Source organism: Apteryx mantelli, chromosome 2 (genome assembly GCF_036417845.1).
Source record: "Apteryx mantelli isolate bAptMan1 chromosome 2, bAptMan1.hap1, whole genome shotgun sequence".
Classification (NCBI taxonomy): domain Eukaryota; kingdom Metazoa; phylum Chordata; class Aves; order Apterygiformes; family Apterygidae; genus Apteryx; species Apteryx mantelli.
Window position 1 is genome coordinate 149,971,303 of NC_089979.1, and position 26,815 is coordinate 149,998,117.

At 34.5% G+C, this 26,815-nt stretch overlaps 1 protein-coding gene across 2 annotated transcripts in view; it reads right to left on the reverse strand.

Moving 5' to 3' along the window:
- Positions 1-748: 748 nt before the first annotated feature.
- Positions 749-26,815, reverse strand: part of C2H10orf67 (chromosome 2 C10orf67 homolog) — a 58,329-nt gene continuing 32,262 nt past the window's right edge. Inside the window, exons 13-20 of one of the 2 annotated variants that reach the window (XM_067291787.1) lie at positions 13,637-13,780; positions 12,595-12,698; positions 12,442-12,507; positions 7,386-7,473; positions 5,936-6,016; positions 3,968-4,067; positions 1,905-1,994; positions 749-1,020 (exon numbers count right to left, since the gene is read on the reverse strand). In XM_067291787.1, the coding sequence (XP_067147888.1) occupies positions 1,960-1,994; positions 3,968-4,067; positions 5,936-6,016; positions 7,386-7,473; positions 12,442-12,507; positions 12,595-12,698; positions 13,637-13,780 (618 nt within the window). In that variant the 3' untranslated portion in view covers positions 749-1,020; positions 1,905-1,959. The remainder of the gene's footprint in view (positions 1,021-1,904; positions 1,995-3,967; positions 4,068-5,935; positions 6,017-7,385; positions 7,474-12,441; positions 12,508-12,594; positions 12,699-13,636; positions 13,781-26,815) is intronic. The other variant, XM_067291786.1, reaches the window with a different exon arrangement.

Here is a 26,815-nt window from a genome sequence, read left to right on the forward strand (position 1 = left end):
TTTATTGCTGTTCTTTAAGATGCACTATCTCTCCATACAGTCATGCTGTAGATACACACACACCCATGAACTCAAGACTGGGAATGCCTGGAAACCCTTTCCTCTTCCTTGTCTCCCCATTATTATAAGCTCTGGGAAAGAATATTCTCTTTGTTTCTTCTTGGAAAAATTTCAGGGGACTGAGAGGGAGAGATAGGAGGACAGGTTGGACTACAGGGACCTGCATATGCACATACAGGCAATTCATCTCAAAGACAAACAGTTACTGATAGCTTTCTTCTCTTGGTGCCTGCTTCTATCTTCATATATATGATGCATATATGAAAACACATCATATATTCATCTATATCTATGAATATATACATTCGTACAGTTTGTGACTCCAAGCAGTGCTCTTCACAAAATTCCTTATACCCAAATAAAGCTCATGTAGTCAATATTAAATAAGGACTCTGGGACTGTCCTGTCTCATGCAGCATCATGCATCAACAGTTCAGCAGTGGCAATAATGCAGGTGTAAATGAGCCATTCTGCAAAGAAGCCACTTCTATCATTTGATTTCTATAAGTGTGTACTGTGACAGCTGACTGTTCAAAATGTTCACAGAATTTTTGCAGCAATACTCTTATGAAAGAGGAAAGGTAAGATATTTTGTGAGTGTATCTTGCCATTAAAGCTAGGTAGGTCAATGCTCAAGATTGGAAAGAAATGAGGCACACTTTTTCTTTTAAAAAGATTGTTCATTTTTTAATATCTTTTGTGTCTTGCCATTGCTTTTTCTACCTAGCAGCAGCAGCCATGACAAGAAAGTACTGTGGATAAAAATAGAAAATCCATGGCCAAACAGACTGGATACCTTCTAATAATTCACTTGCACATGGAAGCACAAAAGAGGTGGGTTGCCACACAGAATTCAATATGGAGTTTATCAGTTGAAAAGAACAGACTCCACAGGGCAGAAGATTCATTGAAAATAGCAAGGATTCCTTCAGCATATCCGATACCCTCTTTGAGGGCAACCTGTAGGGCAGATATAACCAATGTATGACCCATGACAAGGGTCTATAACTGGAACGATATCAGATAGCATTGGTAATTAGTGGAGCTTCAATAATGCATGCATATGTTACATTCTATAAACTAATCAACTATTCATGAACATGATATCAAGTTAGATGCAGAAGACACATCACTGTCTCTATGTTGGAGAAGTCTATTGTTTGGTTACAGTTTTCAATACACTCTTGCATAACTGAACTCAAGAATTTGTACAACTACTTTTCAGTCATTTTCAAGTATCAGAGTATAGTTTTTAGGAAATTAATCAACAGCTTTGTTTACAATCACTATCTCTAGTTCAGGGCATATTTCACTTTCTTTCAGTATAATTGACCTTGCAGTTAATATCTGTGTTTAACTAATTAATGCCTTTTTTTTTTCTTCTGAAAATGCTGAAAACAAAACACAGCATAACATCAAAGAAAACCAGTCTCTGTGGTGGCAGGTAGAAATTCAAAATTTCTCAGGCATTAGAAGCATTTTCCAATAAAATAATTCATATTACAGGAACATTTCTCATCACCACATAGTGAAAAATAGTTTCTAAAATAGTTTCTAAAAATTAAGAAGTCAGGGCAAAGCATATTTACAGCTTATGCTCTAGGCTACTACAACGTCTGAGGTGGGACCTGTGAAGGGTGGGATCAGTTCACCCTTGACCCCAGTCAGTCACCTTTTGTTCCAAACAAGTTCCAAAAGGAAGTTGGACTCTTAACTTTGGACCTTGGTACATCTGAGGTCTAAAATAGCTTAGAGCATTTACAAAGTATCTATATATACTATAAAGAGCTTCAAATAGTACAAATATTGAACATCATCAGAATAGAATAAGCAGAAAGGCCAACCTTCTTAAGGAAGAAAAGAATTGCAGAAGCACTTCAGAAACAGTAACATTATCAATCACATCCTTTTCCTTCTTGTTGCATGCTGTCCTGCTGAAAACAGCAAAAATTCATTCAAACCACCAGCAAAACTGATCATCTTGTTGCTAAATGTGTAGTTGCTTTCTACTTAAATATTCACACTTTAGGTTATCGTCTTTTAATATCTTAAAAATATACTTTTTTTTTCTTCATTCAGTCAATATTCAGGAAGAGTGAGAAGTTTGAAGAATTAAAACAAGTACATATTATCAAGCAAACTGAAGCATGCTTCTGGCTTGTTGTGAGAGAATGGAGATTTCCCATGAGCTCTTGATCATACTGAAATTCATTTGCATTAGTGTTTTATTTTTGTAAACCCCTTGGCTTCTCTCTTGCCCAGAGACTTTGAACAGCAAAAGACTGCAAAGATTGCTAAAATAACATCTGGCTCCTGGGCATGGGATGGAGTCAGAGACTGCATTTTGACAACCAGAGAATCATGAGACTCATTATGCCTGGTCTTCCTCTATTTATCACCTGTGAAAAACTTAGACAGAAATTTGTGTAGTAATGGTGGCAGAAAGAAGGTAACAGTTAACCAAGCAGCTCTCCCAATCAGTCTCAAAAGAGTAGCAGTTTGCTGTACCTATCAGAGGTTGAGAAAAGGAGATAAGAAAAGAAGACAGCTCAGAAGTACTTTTGTACTGGCAGACAGTCATAATTTTTGTGTGAAAAAAGGAGGGAAAGGAAAAACAGCCTGCAGACCTCTGATAAGCACATAAAATTGGCCTCCATCAGAAGAGGAGGACTCCTCTGCCTGAGTCATTTTCCAACCATGAAAGACAGCAGCCAGAACTTGCTTCAAAAGAAACCTTCAAACTGTCTGTGTTTGCCAAGATCAATTTGTGTAATCCAGTGAGATAGGGACTTCAGGTAGGCAAGACTGCTAGGAGATTGTGCTCTGCTTTGTGCTGAAATGATCAAGCTGAATTACTGGGGGACTTCCTCCTTTAACAATAATCAGATGGTATAAAAAACTAATATTGCACAACTTTGTTTTTAATCTTGGTCCTCTCAAATGAAATGAGTTGTTTATATCCCTGTTTTCAAGTCTCTTTAATTGAATATTATTTAACTTCATAGCTGCTTATTTGCACTTAGCATCAGCTATTGAATATAATAAGTGAAATTTCTTGTACATTATACAGTTCTATCAAATGTTTTATATTTGGTTCATGCACTCTTTGTTTTGGATGATACAACACTTGGCAGAAATTCCCAGAAACATTGTCTATTACCAATAAATAAATAAATAAATAAATACTACTAACAGTGCCTACATGGAAAAGTTCCTGCTTGGTAGGTACCTGAAAGGGTTATGTATTTGTTAGACGGTTTTTGTAGAGTAAAGGAAACTAGTGGTTTTTTTTTCCGCCTGAAACCACTAGTCATTGAAACAGACTTTTATCTACATACTAAGGATGCACACCACCTCACATTCAACTAGAAGAGTCACGAACAAACACACAAACATCACAAACATCCCTACCTACCTAGTCATAATAAAGCATTCTCTTAGAAGCTCCTTCCAAGAATTCTGATTCTGTGTCTTGAATAATAGAATTATGTCTCTTTGAGACAATCACACTTTAAGTTAAGACTTGGAAATAGAGAACTCATTTTTTTCCCCCAAAAGAAACTCCTCCACCTGAATTCTGGGTCTTATAAAGGAGTCACCTCCAGCAAGAATGCCACCAAATGATCTAAGTTCTTTTAAATGTAACCATATCTATTCTCTTTAAGTCCATGACTTTTTTAGCTTTCTGCATAGGGAAAAAGAAGATGGTCACTCAGAAGAGGCAAAGCACTGTGAAATATAATATAATACCTCTTTCTTCATGGCTGCCCTTTTTACTATTATTTAGCAATCACAGAGCAGCTATGTTTCCAGGAATAAGATTGCCTCAGGGATCAAGTGTCTGAGGACAATCACCACTACTTAAATTGCAGAGTATGTTACTATGCATCATAAATTTCACACTCACCATCTTCAAACACACTGTCCTTTTTTGTTGCATTTGTAAGTCTAAGAAAATTATCTTCACCTTCTTTCTGCTGTTCAGTAGACTGGGATTGTATTGGAGGCTAGAGGAGAAATATTTTCCTATTAAGGCTGATCATAAGCTATTGATTAACTAAAAAACTAGAAAGCCAAGTTACAGTTAAGTTCATTTGAAATCTAGGAAAAAGAAATACAAATAAAACTGTTCTTAAAACAACGAAACACTAAAACCCTATAAAATACAGAAATTAGACATCATATAAACAATTCAGATGCTTAGCTTAGCAGTGAGTTCTTGCAAAAAACACAGAAAGATATTTCAGCAGTCAGCATATAAAACAAACCTACTATGGCCTTAGTTCTCAAGAGACCATTTTAGGGTGTCACTCAACTTTTATTAAAATAGGCATAAATATTTCCACTGGGCTTTGAGAACTAGAATAGTTCCATATGTGTCTTTTTAGCATGATGAGATAGGAAGAATTGAATATTTGTATGCAAGTGTATATATATATGTTTCTGTAAATAAATATTACTTGCAATTTGTTATGACATGAATAGGGCACATTTTTATGATGTTGTTTAAGAAATTAGCTTTTGTCAGTTCAATAATTTATTCTCTAATGAAGGTCATACAATTACAGATACATTGAATTTTCCTGTTGTTAAAAACATTGACACACTACTATACTATGTAGACTACTATTATTCATAATTTTAAGCATTTTGTAGTTTTATCAAAAGTCTAATATTCTTTTTAAATCATTCCACATTTTTAAAGAATGAGGCTAAGATACTTTCATGTCCTTTTCTGAGAGAAACATCTGAAAGTCAGTTTATCCTGTGCAATTACTGTTACAGACTTGTTAAGAGAGTTGAACTGAGACAGTTCAGGATGCTTGTCTCTAAGAATTGTTCTTTATTTGAATTGTTTGCTAAAATGAAAGCTCAAATTATTTTTGTACCCTTGGTAACTTTTCTGTAATTATCTATAGCAACCTGAACGATATTTTACTCTTTACTATCCTTTACTTAACTATAATAATTTTTCTCTGAATATTTCATGCTATCTTGGCCTTTGAATCCCTGTCATTTTCTGTCATAAATATTTGTATCACATAGGATATTTATGATTTCATATGTTAAATACCAAAACTTCAATCAGTAATCCTAATTGAGTGACATATTTCTCATAGAGATTATACTCGTGATCACATATTAGATTATAATTCTCTATTCCTTGAAGTAATCAAACAAACTACCCATTAAGATCTAAGTATTAGCCTTAAAAGGTAGCAAGAAAAGTCACACTGTTACTGGTTAAGTAACTAGTGTTATTCATACCTTTAGAATCTCATTCACGTCTCATATAAATCTTTTTGGTCTTCCCACTTATTTTATTAGTAGATAAATCAGGTTTACAGTGGTCTTGTTACCCACTGAGACAATGCTACTTCAGTTCATATGCAGGTGACCATAATTGCAACCACAAAGGTTGATTTATTTTCTTCTTCTTCTTCTTCTTTTTTCTTTTAATTACAGCTGGCTTTAAAACTCAGTCTGGCATGCTTTACATAAATATTTGTTATTACATGCATTTGATGACAAATACAATTGCTATACAATTGCTATAACATGATTTTTACATAAAAATTCAGAACACTCAAATATTTTAAATATTTTGAAAAATAAAGTCATACAAAATACAACTAAATAATCATAATTCATATTGTAAAGAAACTGAAAATTCCATAAGTCTGCAACAAGCGATTGTCAGACATTAATAAACTCTCACATTGAAACAATCTTCCATTGTGCAAATGACAAGTGTTGATTGCTGGATATATAAAAGTCTTATCCTATGCATCACAAAATTGACACAAATGCTACTACTTTATTAAGTACAGAATATATTTAAGCATTTCTATTTAGAAAAAAAAAAGCTACATACCAAAGTTAAAGGTAAATATAAGCCAGCTCTGAATCCTTTCACATCTTGTGTATCATTTTCAATATAAACAGGAAAAGACATCTGTAAGTAACACATCAATTACGTGCTAAATACATTTCAAGAAAGTATAGCTTAAGATATAAACTGATAAGTAAGCGAGCAATATTAATAAAAGATTTTAAAAAAGGATGCAATGTTTTGTTGACTAACTGAATGTGGAATTGGCACCATTGTATAACCATCCTTAAATTCGGGGAGTACGTTTTAACATCACCATACCTGAACTGTATGTCTTTTATATGGAGAGTTGAACATATTCACATCCATTTTGATATATGATCATATTCAAGAAAAAAAATCAATGGAAAGTACTATGTTAATGCAACACTCTGTTTGAACTTTTGTTATGCCAATGATGATAAACTCAAAATGTTGTTTTCAGTTTGACTTGACCATAGCTCGAGCCTTGCTCATTTTCACTGAAGTTCTCACTGTGTTGTCAGAACAACACAAAAGGGAACAAACACATACAACTCTGTATGACGCAAATAAAAGTAATTTTGCTGTTTAAGACCGACTGCCAGGCAACAAATGAGTTTTAAACATTTACACCTTCCATTTCTGTTTTGCCAAAACTGTTCTCTGAAATTCCTTCAAGCATGTCTAACTTGTAAAAGCACAACCTGACCTGAGTAGGAGACAGTATAAACTTGTGCTAACTCTGGTCCATCCAAAAAAGGACTGAATTAAGACCCTGCTGAAATTTAGAGAAGAGTTTAAATTAAAACCAAAAGGACTCTGAGTTACTATTCATCTTCCTACACTGATCCAGGAAGAAAGCAATCTGTGGTAGTGTAGTATCAAAACTGGATTATATTTTCCCCTATTTAACTTCCCTGGAAGAAAGGAGGGCCAATATTTCACTCTCCACCATTCTACCCACTGACACAGGAGAAGGATCGATGGCTTGCTAAGGGCTGCTCTCCCTGCTGGGTTATGCCTTACAATGCGAGTAGCCTGCAGAGCAAGTAAGATGCCAAGCCTCACAGTTCCTGATCCCTCTACCTTCTATCAGGTGGATACAGGGGGCAAGCTACAGTCTTTTTGTTTGAATTCACAAACTGACTGAAAAAGTTACCATTATGATTCATTCACATATTGCAAATGGATATTGTGTTTACCTAATGTTGTATTCCGGCAAAGGCACAATTTGTGTGTTATCTGTACACACAAATGACGTGCACAAGATTGCACTGCATGCAGCTGAGCATATCCAACTTGCACAGTCTGCCTCTGCTGTATTTGCCATTTCATATTTTTCACTATCAAATTTGTTTGACTTTATAGTATGAGCTGGCTTCTATGTTTTGTTGTATTAGAAAGGTCAGAATGACTTTCAATAAAAACAACGCATTAAATACAATAAACCAGTTGCCTTGTCTTTACTTACTGTCTCACTGAGGGATGTACTTTTAAACACAAATAACCGACGTTGCAGGGTTTGCCTAAGAAACATCTCATCCTTAATGGCATGCAAGCTGAAAAGAAAGGATTTTCACATTAAATTAAACTACATTAACCTGTTGTCATTCTTAGGAATGACAATACATAAATTTAAAATCATACAGAAATTGAATATCCAAAATATCAAAATAACAATCTAATGAAGCAGCCATTTGATTGCTACTCACTCCAGAGTGATAAATATAATAGATTTTAAATAAACATGGAGCATATTAGTTCTGGGTAGCCTCAACATACCTTGTACGATCATTAATCAGTTGGATTCAAATTCAGAGCACTTTCAACATGAGATGCTTCTATTTAAAATATTTAAGTCAGAAAGCTGTCAGTGTCTTGTAGGGTCTTAAGTTCACTATTTTCTAAATTTTGACTGGTCAAAAACACTGCAGTGTAACTCCTCTCATTTAAAGAAACTAAACAATCTATGAATTACTACCCCATTCTGTGCCCAATTAAAAACTGTATTCGGTCAAATCTTGAAAAGGAGAAACTTACCTGATTTCACTGGTAATACATGCAAAGTTTAACTTTTTTCTCTGCTCACTTAATTTGCTAATATTTGCCTCTTTTCTGACATACTTTCTACAAACTGCTGAGTATTACTTCTGCACATCATTTCTCTAGGCATCCAGTATTAGAAATCTTCAACTCTGTTCAGTCTACAATGACTCTTTGTAAAGAGTACTTTGATATTTTATATTAAGGATGCAATGATAAAATTCATTTTAACAATGGACGCCAAGTACATTTGGGAATGTGGTATATCTTTTAACTAGGATTGTACAAGTAACATTTTTTAGGAAAAAATTGATATGGCTTAACAGAGCAACACTTGACAAATAAGCTTCAGTTTTAATCTCATTTCATACTACTGAAAAGATTGCATTAAACAGAAAAATGCTGAAAACAAAAATAAAAGACCAGAGTAAAAGCAAGAAAAGTAAGATGTTTTGTAGATCTGATGGTTACATTTCTTTAGCATATGTATAGCTGTGTCATAAGTAAATAAATAATTTTACACAAGTATCACAAACACCATGATACAGAAGGAGTTAAAGAATTAAAACCAATATTCTCCAGCAGAACTTTTAAATTATTCACTTAAAACAAATTTACTTTTGTGTATCTTTTTGAGGCCTCAATGAAAACAATAAATCAAACACTAATGATTGGCAGAATTAGAAGAAATAACCAGTAAGCATTCAGCAGTCCCTGGGACAAATATATATTAGAATATCATTAATATATTACATTAACTATACTACATTAAGTGTAGGAGTAAAGTAACAGACCCAACTGAAGAATCTGTAAGGAGCAGAATACACATTCCCAATTTAAAATACAGTCCTTTTCCTATCTGTAAATTTACTATAACTTTAACCACAGAGTTCTGATACTTTATCTAATCAGTGAAAATTGCTACCTAATTTTTCAAGGTTCAGCTCAAGAGATAGTTTGAACAGCTGTAAATTTTTTCCCCTTTCTTTATAAAGAAAGGTATTATGCTACAGAAACAGGCATTTTTAATAAAGGGAAGAGTAAAACATCAAAAAAGATGACAATAATTATATCAGGTGATAAGAATTTTTCTTAAATACGAATATTTATTTTGGATGGTTTGGTTTATTTTCTCTCGTATTTCTCAGGAAACAGTGGTTACTGGCCATGAAATATAATCTCTTTTGTGTCAGAATCACTACACAGAGTTTAGCTCCAGTTCCGTAATGACTAAAAGACAGCTCTTTCTGATAGTTATGTTTGATCCTATATGACACATATTAGTTATTTTTATAAGGTTTTTAATGTAAAAATGCCTGCATCATTAAAAAAAAAGTTTTACATTAACTAGCATCTTTTGTGGCAATTTACCAGAATGGACAAAGTTGTTAGAAAGTCTGGGGTTCTGTGCTGTGTTTGTGTCTGGTTACAAAACAAGGATTTCATGAGCTTTTTAGCTACAAATAGTATTTAAAAAAAAAAGAAGAAAAGAAAAACTTCTTAAAAAAAGTAGAGGAAAACTGCTAAGAATGGATTTAAATGGCATAAAAAATGAAAGATAATTGACATTAGAAATACTAACTAAATATACTTAAATTCAATATTTTCTAAATATTTTTCAGGTACTTTATACTCTACACTACATGGTCTTTGATGATATTCATAAAACACATAGAAGTTATTTTGGCCACAAGAGGGCTCACATATTTTATAGTAAAAAAAATAAAATATGAGCATAACAAAATCATAATTTATTACATGAGTATACAGGCTAAATTCAAGGTAAACATGCTGTCCAAGTAATCCCACTGTCATGAAAAATATTTTGCGTGGTCTTTAATAAACTATCAGAAAAAAAAAGGAACAAAAATAAGAATGTTCCTATATTCTATTTATCTCACTATTAATTGGATCTTTATCAAAATGAATCTGTTTTTATGATGTTACAAGGACTAGCTATGTATAAAGTGACAAATTCAGCTCCTATTTAAGCAAGTGATTTTAATGGAGTCTATTAAAACAACCCTCCAGCACCTAACAGTATTCCTGTAGCTCACTGAATACTCATTAAGATAGACCCGAGTAGATAACAATGGTAGAAGTTTATTTTTCTACAGAGACTTGAATTATTACAGAGGACTTTGATTATTACTAAGAACACTGATAACTGTCATTATATGGTCATCATAATATATTCTCATCCTTTTCAGATGAGAGGATAACTAGGGGACTATTCCAATGAATGCTGAATTTAACAAGAAACTCCACTGACTTTAGGGACAGTGTATAAAACTGCACAAGCATGAAGTACAATACAGAGAGTTTGCTGTGTAATGGATATAACTTCACTACAGCTAACCATCTCTAGGACAGGAATTACTGCATTTCCACACTTCTGAGTGGTGTTGTGGAGATAAAAAAATTATAGGAAAAGAACTGGCTGAAATACAGTAGAATGTCCAGCTGGTGGGAAATTTTGTTCTTTAAAAGTTAGTATCAGTCAAGCTGGATTTGAAATTAACTTGAAATCCAGAAAAAATATTTTGGAAAGAAGGAACCAAGATGCTTACAAGTTTAATTACATTCCTTTAGGACTCCATAAATCTGACTAATTCAAGTTTGTCTGATTCTTCCCTACAATAGCAGCAAAGATCTCACCAAGCATATCTTGCAGTTATTCAGCAGCTGCTAGGGCTCTCATATTTTGCCATTCTGGGCAATATCTACATGCAAACTGCCCCAGCTATAAACCCTACAACTTCCACACTCTTGTCCCAAAACTTTCAGATTCCAGTTCCTAGGTCAACAGCAGGGACTCTGGAAGCTCTGACAACCCTGGTTAGCACTGAGGTTACTGTTTTTTTCCACCCTAGTGCTGTGGATTTCAGTCTTAGCAAATCCCTCCTGTTTCTTCAGACAGTAAAGATTCTGCATGCCCTACATTAGATATGCACTACCAAAATATTATGCTTCAGAGAGAAAATCATAGCCATAAGAGATGCCGCACTATGTTTTGTCCACACTGATCACTACTACTGCCCTCCAGAGCGGACTGGTTACATTCACACTGCATAGTACTGGGCCAGGATGGGTCCCATGGGGCACATTCGTGAATTTAAGATATTTTTAAGCTGTAGTTTTCTATCTAAAAAAGCACTGGGCTATGTAATGGCCTATGAAACTGGCGTTTCTAAAGCATGATGCCAAACATACGTGTTGCATTCTCTGAGATGTGGCCTGATGGTATGTGGGTATGTTTGAAAATTCAAGGTGTGTTGAGATAGCAGCAGGTGATTGCATTGTGCAGAGTGAGCCAGAGCTAGTGCTATCTCATATGCTTGTAGGGAACAAACCAGCACCAGAACTGCTCTGTGGTTTTGTCTTGAGGGAATTGGTTGCTTTGCTCCAAAAGAGAATATGAGTGAAGCAATACAGATGTATTGAGGTTGATCAGCAACCAAGATCCCAGAACAAATGTGGGTATCTACACCATTAAAATTCATTTGTCAGTATAGATGTAGTGCTATACACCTATACGTACCTATACAACAGCTGTTCAAGTGCTACTTCATTGGAAACACCATAAGGCTTTTTCAATGGGCAGGCTTTATAGTGGGACCAGCTTTAGACCAAGGAAATTCATAGGTATTCCAAGACTTCCAATCTCAGTCACAGCTCCATGGCAAGCCTGACAGCTATGACACAAATAGTTGCACTTAATCTGTGTTACCTAGAAGCACTAAAATTCTCAACAGGTCTCTAGGAATCTGAGCAGAGCTCCATGGGTTACCTTAATGTTAATCTGCTAGAAGTTCATTACATTTTTGATGATTGGAGGGAGTTTGTGAGTTTGGCTTTTTCAGACAAAATGTTTCAGAATACAGAGCAGGAAGTTAAAGATTTTAGAGAGGATGGATAGAGCAGAGGAGAAAAACAGCTGAGTAGAAGAGATGTATATTGGAGGACTGGAACGGAATGCAAAACAGAAGACAGTATTGAGATTCCGGGACAAAGAGAGGGTAGTGACAGAAAATAGTGAAGTATGAAACAAGGGAGATGAAAAAGATATCTGAGAAAAAAAAACATTAGGAATGTAAACAAAGAGAAATAAATAGAGGAAAAAAAAAGACCATTAACAGCTTAGAATCTCACTCAAGACTGCCATAAAGGGTCTTTAAAGAAAAATGCAATTTAACAGTGTGCACACAAGTTTTGTTTTTAAGAATGCAGAGTACTATTGACATAATCATACAAAATGACCTGTCTGAAGTGTTTATTATTATTACAAGAAGGTTAATAGTATACCATTCAACCTAATATTATTCAATTCCAATTTTATTAACCTAGATATTACATCATCAAATGCTAATGACTAGGTAACTGAATAATGTACACGCCTATTTTAATTTTCATGAATATCATTTGCAAAAACTATAGACCTAAGGTATTTTATAAACACAATCAATGGTGTTATAATACTAAACCTCTTTTGTAGAATCTGGAATTTCTTTTTCCATATTATATTACTTTGCTCAGTTGTTTTTCTAGGGCTGAAAAAAAATGTAAAAAATAAGTTAAAACTATGTAGAGGCTTCTTAAATGTCTTCAAAGCACATATTAAAAATTTTGGCCACTACCTTTCTACGGTTTGCCATTCTTGACCTTTATATTGCTTCAGTTTATCATTTTCAGCAGTCAGTGTTCTTTTAGCAGCTTCCTGATCAGGTGCTACATATGTTATCTGAATTTAAATAAAACACTGTTTATTTTCTTTGCCAACAATGTGAAAACAAATACAAAGTTTTGCTCATATGCAGTACTCTTCTCTGATTATTGGAACAAGCTTTCCTATTTTGGGCTGTTAGATATTTCCAGAATTTTGTTAAAAAATTGAAAGGCTTTGTAGCCTTAGCCAGTAGTTCAAAGTCAGATCAATTTTTCCTTTAAGGATAATTATAGTTAGGCAACTTTTTTTGTGACAATATAATAAAAGAATACAATAAATTGTCTACATATATTTGTCTGAATACCATCTTACTGTTATTAATGGTAAAATTATCATTGCCTTGAATGGAAGAGGACTCAAGACCTAGATCTATTGTTATAAGTCCCCCATGGCAAAGACCGTCATTTGTAGAGAGTATATGGTCAAGTGATTAGAATAAATAATCGGACTCCTGACTCTCAGCTCTAACCCTGATTTTCATGAGCATATCTATCCTTGGGACCCAGGAGTGCTTACTCATCTTTGGTTTTGTGTAGATGTCCTGACACAAACCAGTTCCACATCTAGCGAAAGAGCTGGGAAAACCCAGGCACAAGGACTAGAAGGGAGCTGTGGCACATTTTCAGCCTGTGTAATTGGATGGAGGTACTCATGAGGGTGCCCATGGAGCAATTATGCCATACAGCTTAGACACAATCTGTGTGACCTTGGATCTTCACTATTCTGTCTGGGAAGTTGAGGTAGTAGCAATTCTCTCAGAGGAATGTTGTGAGAAATTCTGTAAAGTTCTGGGATAAAGCCACTACAGAAATGTCTACTAGTATCATTACTATAGCAGCTAAAAGGCTAAAGAAGCAGTAGTTCTGGCAGATTCAAAGACAAGTAGTGAAGGTCAGTATATGTATATAAAATATATACTTAAATAAATTAGCTTGTAATAATTAAAACATTACCTTGTCAGTCAGCTCTTTCTTTTGTTTTGTAAGATGGTCCTTTTGGAATTCTCTTTTCTCCTCAGGCATTATATTTTCAGTTTCACTTTGCACTGGCAGTTTGTTTTTTTTAACTTCGTTTTCTTCTACTTGCAGTCCTGAAGTCTGACAAATATAGTCTATTGAATATGCAAACCTGTTTTAGTCTCCTGTAATACTTTCATCATTCAGGCAATGAGAGCACCACTGACTGGGCACACCATATCACAATCTGAAACAAACTAGGCCACCTCAAATCTTCCATTCCCTCTTAGCAGAGTGTCATATACATTAATTTTCCAACTGTAAATTATATTCTACACAGCACAGAGCAAATCTGAAAAAACAAAGACGAGATCCTTTTACAGTCCTCTCCCCAACCATCTCTTGCTTCTTTTTTGTACCTCACAGGTATAGCTATTCCCTCCTCCAAGAAACATTTTCATCCCTGTTATATTTCCATAGCACTCCACAGGGACACAATGGACATGAATCTGGTAAGTCAAATACATTACCAACCCCTCTGAATAGAACTTCCAGGCATTCAGTAGCATTTTCTATTAAACTCTAACCCTATCCAGATCGAGTCATCATTTTGTTTTGTCAGCTGCTGATACATTCCACTTTCTCTCAAACGCACATGCTGGTAGCTATGTGGCTAGTTCAGAGGTGTAAACAACAGAGTTAAAATATAGATAGTATTGCAGATACATTGCAGTATCAGGCCTTTTTAAATAAAGAAAAGTCATTTAATCTCTCTACTATGAAAATGGCAAACAAAATTCACTGTAAACATTAATTATTATTAAATGACTGGAAAAACAATCACAGGGTCATATTCTCCTTCCACACTAATTTTACACTAGTTTAACACCCTACATTTCAATAGCAATATAGCTGGGTAACTGAGAGTTTGTAAAAGCAAAATCAGGCCCATTGTAACTATATACACAATGGACTAGATCTCAAGCCATTTGATAATGGCGAAAAGCAGCTCTGAAGTCACAAGATTTGATCCCCGGCTGATTAGTTTTATGGATTGCAGACATTTGGAATATAAGCATAACAGGGCTTCCATGGCAAAACCCTTTCTGATACCCTGACTGACTGCTGGGATATGGCAGGGTAGAAAAGACTATGTCTAAAAACTTGTTACAATCTGAAGATCCCTAGCTCTTGCAGAGTCTCCTGAGGGAGCAGTGGGCACTTCAGAATTCCAAGTCAGTATGCCAACCAGAAAGAAATGAATGATAGTTATGCCTGTGCCACCTTTAATATTTTGCTTGGAAAGATGATTATAAAAGATGAGTAAACTTTAAATGTAACGCTAATTGCAGCTACTTTCTAGACATGTCAGTCATTAAGGCTTCAACCAGTTCAATTTTAAATGCATTCATTCCCTCCCTCTATTATATTTTTCCAGCTCATTCCTTTGCCTCTTTACAATCTATTACCATGTTTCTCATGAGATTATTTTAATCCCTAACGTGTTTTGATATTCTTTCTACCCTGATCTTATTTACCCCACTGAAATCTCTGTCATTAGGTGTATCCCTCAAAATCATGCTCTTTCAGGCTGAAAAGCAGAGCAAACCTCTTTGCAAATGTGGAAAGCAGTCATAAGCTGGATAAAAATTCAACCTTTGATGTAAGACTCCTGCCCCCTTTAAAGAGCATCTCCAGATGATTAAAGCTTATTCTGAATACAGAAGGAGTCTTGATAAATCTTTTGATTGGAAAGTCCACTTTGCTATTTAAACTATATTTTGTATCCTTCAAGCAGGCCCAATTAAGATTTCATTCAGATTTATGTATAAAATTGATAATTATTCTAGGAAACACTAAGCCTCAATGTAACAACTATTTGGAATATTAGTGCATTTTCATGTTGCTTTTCAAAAGTCATAAATGCATCATTCTAAGTATTTATTGTCAGTCATTCAACTCATTACAGATGACTCACCAAATTTTATATCTTCTTTAAGCTGACTGAAGCTAATGAAACAAACTTCTACCCCCTATTGATCTATTCAATGAAACACAGGCGAAGGGCTGAGAAGCTATTGCTTTCTTCATTCGATGTAATTTAAGTTCTCATGCGCCTTCATTTTTTTTGTATTTATGTTGTTCAGAGTAGGACACTTCATAACCATAAGTCTACTGAACATTCTGCACTGTGAGTTCTTGACAACTATCCTTGGTACATATGCATGGTCTTCGGACTGCCTCCACACATGACCATCTGTCATGACTGCATGGCGTCTCTCCACAACTGGGCCGGATCCTTGCCTGAGGGCATTAGGTTCCAGACAATGCTGGTTTAGATGAACAGTTTGGATAACACTACAAGGGCCATCTGTTCTACAGGAAATCCTTTCTCTGTGTCAGTAGTGAAGTATTCACAGCACATAACTATATATTTGTCTACTTACATAAGATTTTATGTAACAGGAATTATGAGGACATGTTATTTGCAACTGGATAGAACACTTTGCAAAAACAACAACTTTCATTAGATCAAGTTTGCTTGATACACCCAGTATCACCAAGTAAAGATAAAAATCCACCATATATTTAGCAGAGGAAGCAACTAATTAGCTAGTGTTTCAGCATGGTTACAACACCTCGATACTTCAGGCAATGCATAAGAACTGAACCTCCACCTAAATCTTCCTAATAAAGTCTATTGCTTCCTGAAAATCAAAATATTAATCCTATTGAATGGGATTAGAAAACTTAACTTTGGTAAGGAAGTCCAGCTCTTCTGCAGCATAAGTTGGGGTACTGCATATTAGTGTGGTGCTTGTAAAAACTATATTTCAGGAAAGATGTTTCATACATTTCAGACACATAATCAAATATATAATTAACTTCTAGCAAATTAAGCATGAGCAGAGTCTAACAACTAAAGTCTTCCGTGTAATTATAACACACTAAGCTTTCCATCTCCTAGTCAAATAGATTCAGCTTTCAGACACTGGAACTGTAACTTACAGAGTAGGAAAAAAGACAGCTAGGAAAGAACACTCTGCAACCATTTTTTTGGTAAAATCCCCCCATCCCAAATCTAATTTTCACCCTAAAAGGTAAAAATTTTAAATACAACAATCCAACTTATCTTAGTACAAAAACCTATTCATAACTATATCCCTAAAAAGTATTAGTGACTACATCTTAAAATCTGATTAATTTTTACAGTCTAGAAAAGACATCTAATTGCCTAAAAGGTTCTAAAACTAAACACTGTTGACTGCACAGCCATGTTCAGATGAAGATACAACAAGTATATAGACTGGCTCATAGGACTTGATAGATTTTTGCTTTCTACCTAGTGTAGAAGAGTGTCATAAATATCTGACAGTGATCTGCCTAGGAATCTTCCACTTTGTGGAATTTCAGGAGTATTCTTTACTCTTTCATAAGTCTTGAAAATTACTTGAGCCATTTTTTTTAAATCTAGAACTGTTAGATTTTTGTACTAGCCAAAGGTTACTGCCCTCTTTTTTGGTTATATTTATAGCTTCCACTATTTGCAATACAAGAGGCATCAAAAAGGTTTTGTAAATGTCTGGTAAGATCATACAGAAATTTCATTCTTTTTGGTCTACTTAGGTTCAAAAAGATATAGCAAACTTGAATGAACTTCAACACTATTAATAGGACAGATTTCAACCCTAATAAATCAAATTTTCTATTAACTATAATATGGTTATAAGGCTCTATGATAACAAGGAATAAAACTTGAAGAATATAAATACTAAGAAAGAAAACCATTGAGACAGTTAAGTGATGAATTAGGGAAGTTAGAAAAGGAAACAGAATGAAACCAAGAAATGGGAATAAGAGACACAGGGCAGTGAAACATCTTTCAGGGGAACTGTAGAAATCCCATTATCTCTGATACTTTTTCTATTCTACTATTATACCCTTCCCATCACAACATTATCTTGATATAAATTATCTGCTTAAAATCAATAAAATAATAAAAAATATGCAATAAGAAAAACCTCCTCATTGACCATCTCTAGTCTCTTGTTTCCATAATAAATGCCAATTCTTCTTGTATACATCTCCTATTTTATCAATAGTGCAGTATGCAGTCATCAGCTATCATTGTAACACAATATAAACAGATATCCTATTGTTTTCAATATCTTCATCTATAACAAAATGGATTTTCATGTGTAAATATATTCCCTATCCAGATACATAAAATTTCTAAGGTGAATGCAGGTGTCCCCTGCTCTATCTACAAAGCAAAATTACACAACCAAATCTGCTTCAGTACAAACAGTGAGCAAAATATCAGCTAACACTGTATGTGTATTTAACAGTAATTAAAGGCCATTTCTTTTAACTTTATTGAATGTACTATTTTGTGCTCCTTCAAAACCACATTAAAAAATTGAAAAACTATACAGCAGAAGCTTACCAATATTATTTAGTGTTTTATTCATTAACAGCATATCTTAAAAGCACTTCAGGCCATGTTGAAGCCTACATGGTTTCTGAGAGGCACCAGCCTCCCAGGACTCTAGAACTATGGGTTCAACTTAGTCAACTTAATTGACTAGTTGGTGTTAATCTTAGGCCTGGACATTAGGCAGCAGTCCTTGTGATTGTCAGTGAAGAGTGGTCAGGGTTGGGGATTTATCCTCTTGCTTAGTACACTAATGAGTACAGTATTGATGAATACAAATACAAAATAATACAGGTCTAAACATTAATTTTTAATTCATCCAAGTTAAAATCCTACTATCTTTGCTGTTTTTTAAAGAAGAATTATGAAGGTCTACAGGCACAAGAAAGAATAGCAGTGTGAATACTAGTAGAAGCATAATAGGATTATGATTATTAAGGATGCAATGCTCCTAGAAATTCAACTAACAGGAAAAAAAAAAAGAAAAAAAAAAGACTGTGAAATAGCAGTGGTAAATTGGTCAAAAAATAGTATATGACCAAGGATAATGAAAGACAGAGCAGGAGGATAAGGTATTAAAGAACAGAGAAGAATTTACGAAGTGTTTCGAACTCCCCAAAATATTTCTAACAAGAGATGAAGTATGCTAAGTTATTCTAAAGGTGAAACTATAATCAAGACTCCTTCAGTTCCTCAGGTATATTCCGACAGGTACAGACTTGGTTTGTGGATAGTGGATTTTTCAAACACAAGTAGCAGGAAAATTCACAAAATACTAAAAGAAACAAGAAAAAAACCTTTGCGACCACAAGATTTGTACATGATAAAATATCAGAAAAAGTGAAATTCCTCTTTTAAACATTTTAATTAGACTAGGATAAACAATGAGATCTAAAGAATGGTTCATACACAATGTCATGCTGTTTTATGATATAAGCTGGAAATTCTTTTTAACTTTTTAGTGTCATTTCTTTCTTTCCATCTTTCTTTCCCTGCAGCTGGGCACATTACTTCTGGCCTAAAGCTCTACTCTTTTTCAAACAGACCAGCATTTACTTGGTCACCAAACACTGGAAAAGGTTTGCTGTCAAAATTAACAAACCCTCAGTAAGAATCTAGATGTGCAGAAACATTTTTATGCTATTAAGTCTAGGCTTTTCTAGCAGGGAAATGTCATAAATATTGCCTATACCTCTCTCTCCCCTCACTCCTCCTTAACATCACAGCCAAAGTTTTCAGCATGTACATAATCATTAGGGGGTAGAATGTGCATCTATGTGAGACTAAGGAAAATTCTGTAGCAAGACAGGCTCTCACAGTATCTAAGTATCTTTTTTTTTTTGATCATTAGCAGTCTGGCATACACACTGCTTTGGACAAAGATCTCCTGGTGATGGATGAAGCTCCATCTGCTGCTATTATTAACTACCTTTGATACTACTAACCATGAGATGTTAATTCATCTATAGATCATGGCATGACTGAATGGGACTGATATTTAAGGAGTTTATTCTTTTCTCTCAAACTGTATGGTTCTTCAGAATGATATCTGCTCACCCATTTTGTCTAACTTATATGTGATGGCCCACAGACAGTCTTTGAAAAGAATAGGGTTCAGCATTTTCTTTATATTGGTCACTCCCAGTGACAAGAGTATCTCCTCCAGTTTGGATAGTATGGTTCAGCATGATCTCAGATGAACCTGGAAATGGGAAGAGCAAGCTGGGGAAAGATTAACAACAAAGACTGAAGTGATTGCCTGTTTCCCCTAATTTATCACAGAGGAGATAGCCACATAAACGTTGGTCCTTTTAACTGAGAGAATACACCCATCATTAACTACTTGCATTTTTAGTAAGGGGCAATTATAGATGCTGAGACACTGTTTGACAGTGGTATCATGACGGTGGTATCACAACAATGGTCTACTCAGGTTGTTACCAGCTGGATCTGGAAAGGAGGTGGCATAAGTGCAGGCTAGGAGCACTTCTGCCAGTTCAGGATTTTGAGTGACCTCCTGATTTCATACTTTTCTCTCTCCCTGGGCAAGTCTCCTAGTCTTAGACTGATCCTTGTGTTACAGTACACAGCAGAACAATCATCTACCCAGAATATTCAGAGTATTTGTACCTGCTGTTGTTTCATATATGGACCTTGTCACTCTTATCCAACACAGGATGCCAAAAGGTTAGGTTATTGTAAAACAGTCTCCTTAGATTACATCATTAACACATTTAGAGACTATGCACACGAATTTAACAACAGCCAGGTTTTCAGTTAACTGAGCAATTTACCCTAATACTACACACTATTGAACAACAGACTGAACGACAAAGAATGGCATGAAGACGATTTGCATCTTCAGAAAAAACAGTCTCTAAATGTCTAATCTACATGAGAAGTCTTTTCCAAAGGTAACTTACTACTAATATATACTCCCTGTCCCTGGAAAGAAGAAATGAATGATGTTCAGTCAAGTGCTACATTAAATATTAAAGCTTTCCACTTTAATTTTTTTGCTGTTTAAAAACAAAACAAAACAAAACAAAACAAAACAAAACAAAACAAAACAAAACAAAACAAAACTGTGTCACTTTTGTTCAGTATGGAGTATAGCTGCTTTAACTGTAAACAGTCTTCACATCCATTGCTTATTGCCATGGTTAATGACTAAGCAACTAGTGGAAACAAATTAAGTTGTATTTGTTTAAAAGTCTCCACAAATTGCAGAGAACAGTAAAAGAATAAAATGTATGAACTTTAATGTGTGTCTTTTTTTAATGAATGAATCTGAAAGCAATAACAAACAGAACATAGTCTCCAGTCCACCTCTAGTTAAAGCTTTGCTGTTGGTCAGCAGTAAAGTTTCAGCCTGGCTCATCACATCAAATAAGACTAAAATCAGGGGTCTACATTTGGTGCTGCTACTCTTTGCTTACTCATGTTGCTAGTCACATAATCGGTACTGTAAGAAAAACAGCCTGAAATAAACAGAGGGATCTACATTTCACAGGCAAAAAGTAATTTTTAAAACTGTGTAAATGGAAATGTAAGCAGAACTTAGTCACAACAGCAAAGACAAAAAAATTAAGATGAAGGTTTAAATCACTGAAGTGGTTCAAATACAAATACCTTACAAAGATTTTACTTCCAGTGCAGATCAAAAGTGATCAAAGTCTGACTAATGATGTGTTTTTCTCAGAATAAGTGTGTTGCATAACAAAAACTTTATTCGATTTTAAATCTTTGTGAGTCTCAAGGCTCACAAGGAAAAAAAGAGAAACTGTCTTCTTGCTAGGTTTATTTGATTTCCTGGAAAGTAAATCAGTGTTTTGAACTGATGTGTATTTAGATATAATTAAAAGCACATACATACAGGGAAAGGAAAATTCAGGGAAAATACATACGCAGCCTTGCTGGGCTAATACACTCCCTTTTTCATTTTCCAGATAGAAAAGAACGGAATTTTATGCTCTTACAGCATTTGTAACAGGAAAGGGAAGGCCATTGAATTTAAAAAATATTAGGGATTTTAGAAGATAATTAATCCCATAATTGATTTCTTGGGCCAAACTGGCCAAAAACCTCAGACACAAATTTGCTGAGAACACAGACAGTAAACAGCATGTAATTAGGAATAAGGTCAAAATAAACTAATCTCCTCAACTGTGGATTGTGCAGCCCCCAACTTAATAAACAAACATCCAGTTCATTGGTAATAGCCAAATTATACTGAAGATTTTTGTAGTGAAATACATATCTGAGCACCTGAAAGCTGGAGAATGGACTTTATTGCTGGTTATGAAATTAATCCCAGGTAGCTGTACTCCATAACAAAAGATAATGGAACAAAAAGTGAAAATGCCATAGTTTATTGATGACAATACAATTTTCGACTGTGGCTGGAATTCAGTTTGCATAAACTTCGATGACTACTGCCATGTGAGATACCCTGAGATTCAAGACACCTGCAAGAGGCTGGCAGATATGACAGATGACTTAGGAGAGGCCTATACCTTTCTGAAGGAGCAGATGGAGAGTAGGTGGGACAGCTGTAGCACCTAACGTGACAGAGAGCACCTTATGTTTGGGCAACTAAATTTCCCATCTGCCCAAAGACTGCAACTAACCTACTGATGAGGAAAAGTAGGATAAAAACCAAAGAATATGTGAAGAAGAGGAAGAATAATGAAAGAGAGAAAAAAGATGGGAAATTCTGTTTCTGACTTGAGTTATCCTGGAAGAATTTTATCTGGGATTCTGTATGTACCTTGCAACTAATAGTTGATGATATAGTGAAATAACAAAAGAAAAAAGTAAATACTTTTAAAAACTCATACTATCAGGGAAACACAACAGATGCATGAAGCTAAGAAACCAAAAATATATTTCGGTTCTAAAAGAACAGAAGAAATCTATGTTAGGCAGTGATTAGACAGTCACTTTAATCCACACTGCTAGTAGCCACTTGTTTCTGCTGCCTCTCTTATGTTGGCATTAGCATCATGCAGGTATTACTGGTTCAGATCAGGGAAAAAAATACAGTTGAAACCCAATTTAAAAAAAGTTACTAGGTTCAAACTGGATTAGTTCTTCTGAATCATAGCTCAAATCAAGAAAGAGCTCAAAACACAATCTTTCTTGGCACAAAGCAACAGAGGATTAGTCTATTTCTGGATTCATTCACAAAGTATCCTTAAATGAAAAAAGGGGAAAAAAAAGATATCAGAATATTCAAAAAATATTTAGATGTGGACAATATCATTTGGCTCAAGTTGTACTGTCAGTGTCAGCAACTCAGATGAACACTGATTGGGCATTTAAAGTTATTTTCTTTTTAACTGCAGTCTTGAAGAATATATTGTTAGTTAGATTGAGCAATTTCAAAATAACAAGAAAAAATTAAAAGAGAAAATGGAGACAAGCACCTTATAAATATGTTAGCTGTAGACCTATTGCACACAGTTGTGTGTAAAAATCCATAGACTGCATTAAAGATATTATTGCCAAATTCACAAATGTGTTATTTCCCTTTTCAAATGGGAATTTTTCTACTATTAACTAGTTTGAAATGCAAGAACACTCTGAACCAGTTAAAAAAAGTGTTATTAGCCCAAAGAATGCATCAAACTGGAAAATATTCTGTCATAGCTGGATCCAAACCAGAAATAGAATCAAAGTTTACTAGTTTGCTACCCTGCTGGGAACTTATATAATATCAGACATTCTGGATTTCATAGGGACATCCACTGGTTTTTGGACAGAATTTACAGTGTTAGTCCCAGTTGATTAAAAACAAAACAAAACATGAACAGACTGTAGAGTCAGTCCATGAATCCCTCTACCTGTACTATATTTTCTCAGTTGTGGTGAGTAAAAATGTTTTTTTTCCATTCACTAGAAGGTTTAACCAGCAAGTATCTCCTTCTGGTGTATCCAGGATTCCAGAAATTAATTACTGGTCTTTGAACAATGTGGTGCCATTTTGGGTCCGCTCCAAAAATATGTTTGATAGGGCTGCTAGAAAAGACTAGGGCTAGTTTTTCTATATAAAAGGACAGAAAAAAGTATTGTAGGTAGTAAGGAGGCTGATTTTCTGTTGAAATTATTACTTTGTTGCTGCTGGGATTTTACTGCATAATTAAAGCAGTAGGGCAGTTAGAGATCTGATGAGTGTCAAAGTAGTATCATTAATTAAATGATACTGAATCCATTAAATATGAATATGAATTAAATCATTGAATAAAGGATATTCCTTTATACCCATAACATCTTGAGTCATAAATCTAGGTAACAGATAGATAATTAAAACAATATACCAATTTTTTGTATTAATACAATCAAATATCACTTTCAAACATCGCACATATTTCAACTAACTTAGACTTGCCAGTTTTATCTCAGCATATGGCCTGTTCTCACCACATGCCATAGATTTCCAAATCTAACTATGATTAATAGGATATGTCAAATAACTGTTGAAGGAAATACAGCTTTAAAAAGCAAGGCTGATTAATATATTGATTTAGATATTAACTTCTATGTATTCCTTTGCTTTTTTTCTATTATTTGAAGCTTTACGAAGATCACTGATATCAGCAACTTTCAGTCAAATAAAGGGCCCGTAAAACCTGAATTAGTCTAACTTCAGGAATAACAAAATAAAAAAAATCCTTTGTTCTTAAAATGATTCTCTACTTTTTTTTCTTGATATTATTAAAAGTATACTGCAAAAGTTAAAGAATGTCCACAAATATATATATATATTTTCAGCCAGTTATTTTTCTAAAACCTTTGAAATATTATTCATAGCAAAAAAGAAATCCAAATAGTCTAGCTTTCATGTCATTATAACCTCACGACTTTGGTAAATGACAGGATATAGTAGTAGGTACAGAAGACAAATGACATTCTTATTTGATTATGATCACATTCAGAAATCTCATAGTAGAGTGAGTTTTTAAGTAGTTCAAACAACTAACTCAAATAGGTTATGGATTCTTAAGTGATAATCACTCTTACCAAGGAAGAAAATACAATTTCTAAAGGGAAACCTTCAAATTATATTAAAATGTTAGATGTTTCCCTATTGCTCTCACATGTCCTTCTATTTAAAGGATTCCAATGTTGGCAAATGTGTAGAAGGAGTTACAACAAGAGGAAGTCTTTCAAAAGTAAGGAGAACTTAGGTAAAACAGACCACACTTTCTTTCTCTAAATCATCTGTTTTGGGTGCAAGAAATCAGATTACAATCTGTAATGAGATTGCCAAACACTTCAAACAACTTGCCAATAAACAATTCTTTTTATTACTCTAAAGCTATATCCGAATCAAACTGGTGACTGAAGTGTGGAAAGCACAACAGTCCTGTATTAAATCCCTCAGCAAAAAAGACTATTATTAACTCGGCATTATATTGAAAAACTGTATTAAAATGAGTACATAGGAAGTCTTATATAAATATATTCAAAAGATATACAGCTTTTTGCAGATTTAAAGCTAATTGTATTAGCACCTTGATCTATGACAGTGAAAAATTGTCTTACAGTTCACCATCTGTGGACATGATAACTAGAGAGACTTCATACTTAACACTTTTTCTTAGAAAACTCAGTTGGAAATAAACTGGGACTGTTAAGATCATTTGAAAGTGACAGCAGTTTCTTGGCTTTCACTGAGTTGTAACAAAGCCAGTTGTTTCTATGCTACTGCTCAGCAGTGCTCAGTTTTAATTTTATTACTCACATGACAGGAAAGCAAAAATTGTTTATAAACAACGAAACCAAATGAAAAAAAAATCATTAAACTACAGAAAAAGGGAAAAAACATGTAAATTAACAAATTTTTCCTACGATTTATTTCAGAACTTTATTATTGATTGTTTTGAATACTTTGCTACTGATTCTGCTTTCTTACAGTTTATTTTCATCTTACATTTTTACATTTTTCAGGATTTAAACTCTACTAGTCTTATGTCATAGGATTTATATTTTCAGATTCAACCTTTACTTATAGATCACTTTTTACATTCAGTGTTCATTCCCCTTTCCCTCGAGCACTATGTGCCCTGAGAGTGTTTTTATTCTCTTGCTTGTCCATCTTTCATTTCCACATTTGTATGCACTCAGAGTATCAACATGAAGTCTCAATGAGCAAAGCATGTAACTTCTCATTGACTCTACTCTTTCCTTTCTGTTTCCCGGAGGACAGGCATTCTGCTTCCAATGTTATTTAACATTCACTGTGCACATTACTGCTCTGACTTACTGTGCCACTGCTGTATTTCCTGTGTTTCATATTGTTTTGTTTGATAATATGCAATTAAAAGATAAGGCCACAAAAATTTGCATGTTAAATAATATTAGATATTGCACTAGTCAGGATACCCTCACCACATTCCAGAATTAATCTAGATGTATATTCTCTGTATCTTTATTTCAGTACACTAATAGACCTTAGAATCAATTTCACAAGTATGTTTTAGATATTTGGTAACTGTGTACTCTAACTCAGGAAGAATTAGGAACAATGGGAAGAAGGAGACCAAACCTCACCCAACAGCCTTTGCAGTCCAGCCTTTGCAGTCCTGCCTTTGGCTGGACTTCTATGCACTCATTTGTTTTGAGCTCAGACTATTCCTAGTCTATTCCTAGTCCTAGACTATGCCCTATCATGTGTCCCCAATTCATCCAAGAAGGTCCTCAAAGAAGCATTTCTAGGTAAAAACAGGAACTAACTCTGGGATAACACAAAATTAGAAGTAAATACGTCTAAGATCAGTATTTATTTATTTTTTAATGTAGTTTTACTTTGAAAACTTGTTTTTCTCCTGAATTAATAAAAACTTTCTAATCTCTAAACTTTTTTATATCCATTAAAGATATATGATACCTGTCTATCTAAGCTTTGATGTTAAAGCTTCCGCAGGGAGTTCTAGATCTATCACAACTCAGTTTGTGACTTATAATGACTTTTCTAGGTGTCACAGCCACAATCTGAGATCCAGAAGTTAGCCTGAGCTCTTTGCATGTCACATAGACTACCTGACTACTGTGTCAGAAATAGACTACAAAGGCAAATGATCCCTCAGTTTTATCGTCTGACAACAATGCCCTCAAATGTTTTTGGTAAATATACAAATCTACAAATCAGAGTTGAGATCTTTAGCATCAGCTAGGATTCTCCACTGGCAAATTCCTGACAGAACAGAGTCTATACCTTGGCTCAGTGGCCTAAATTT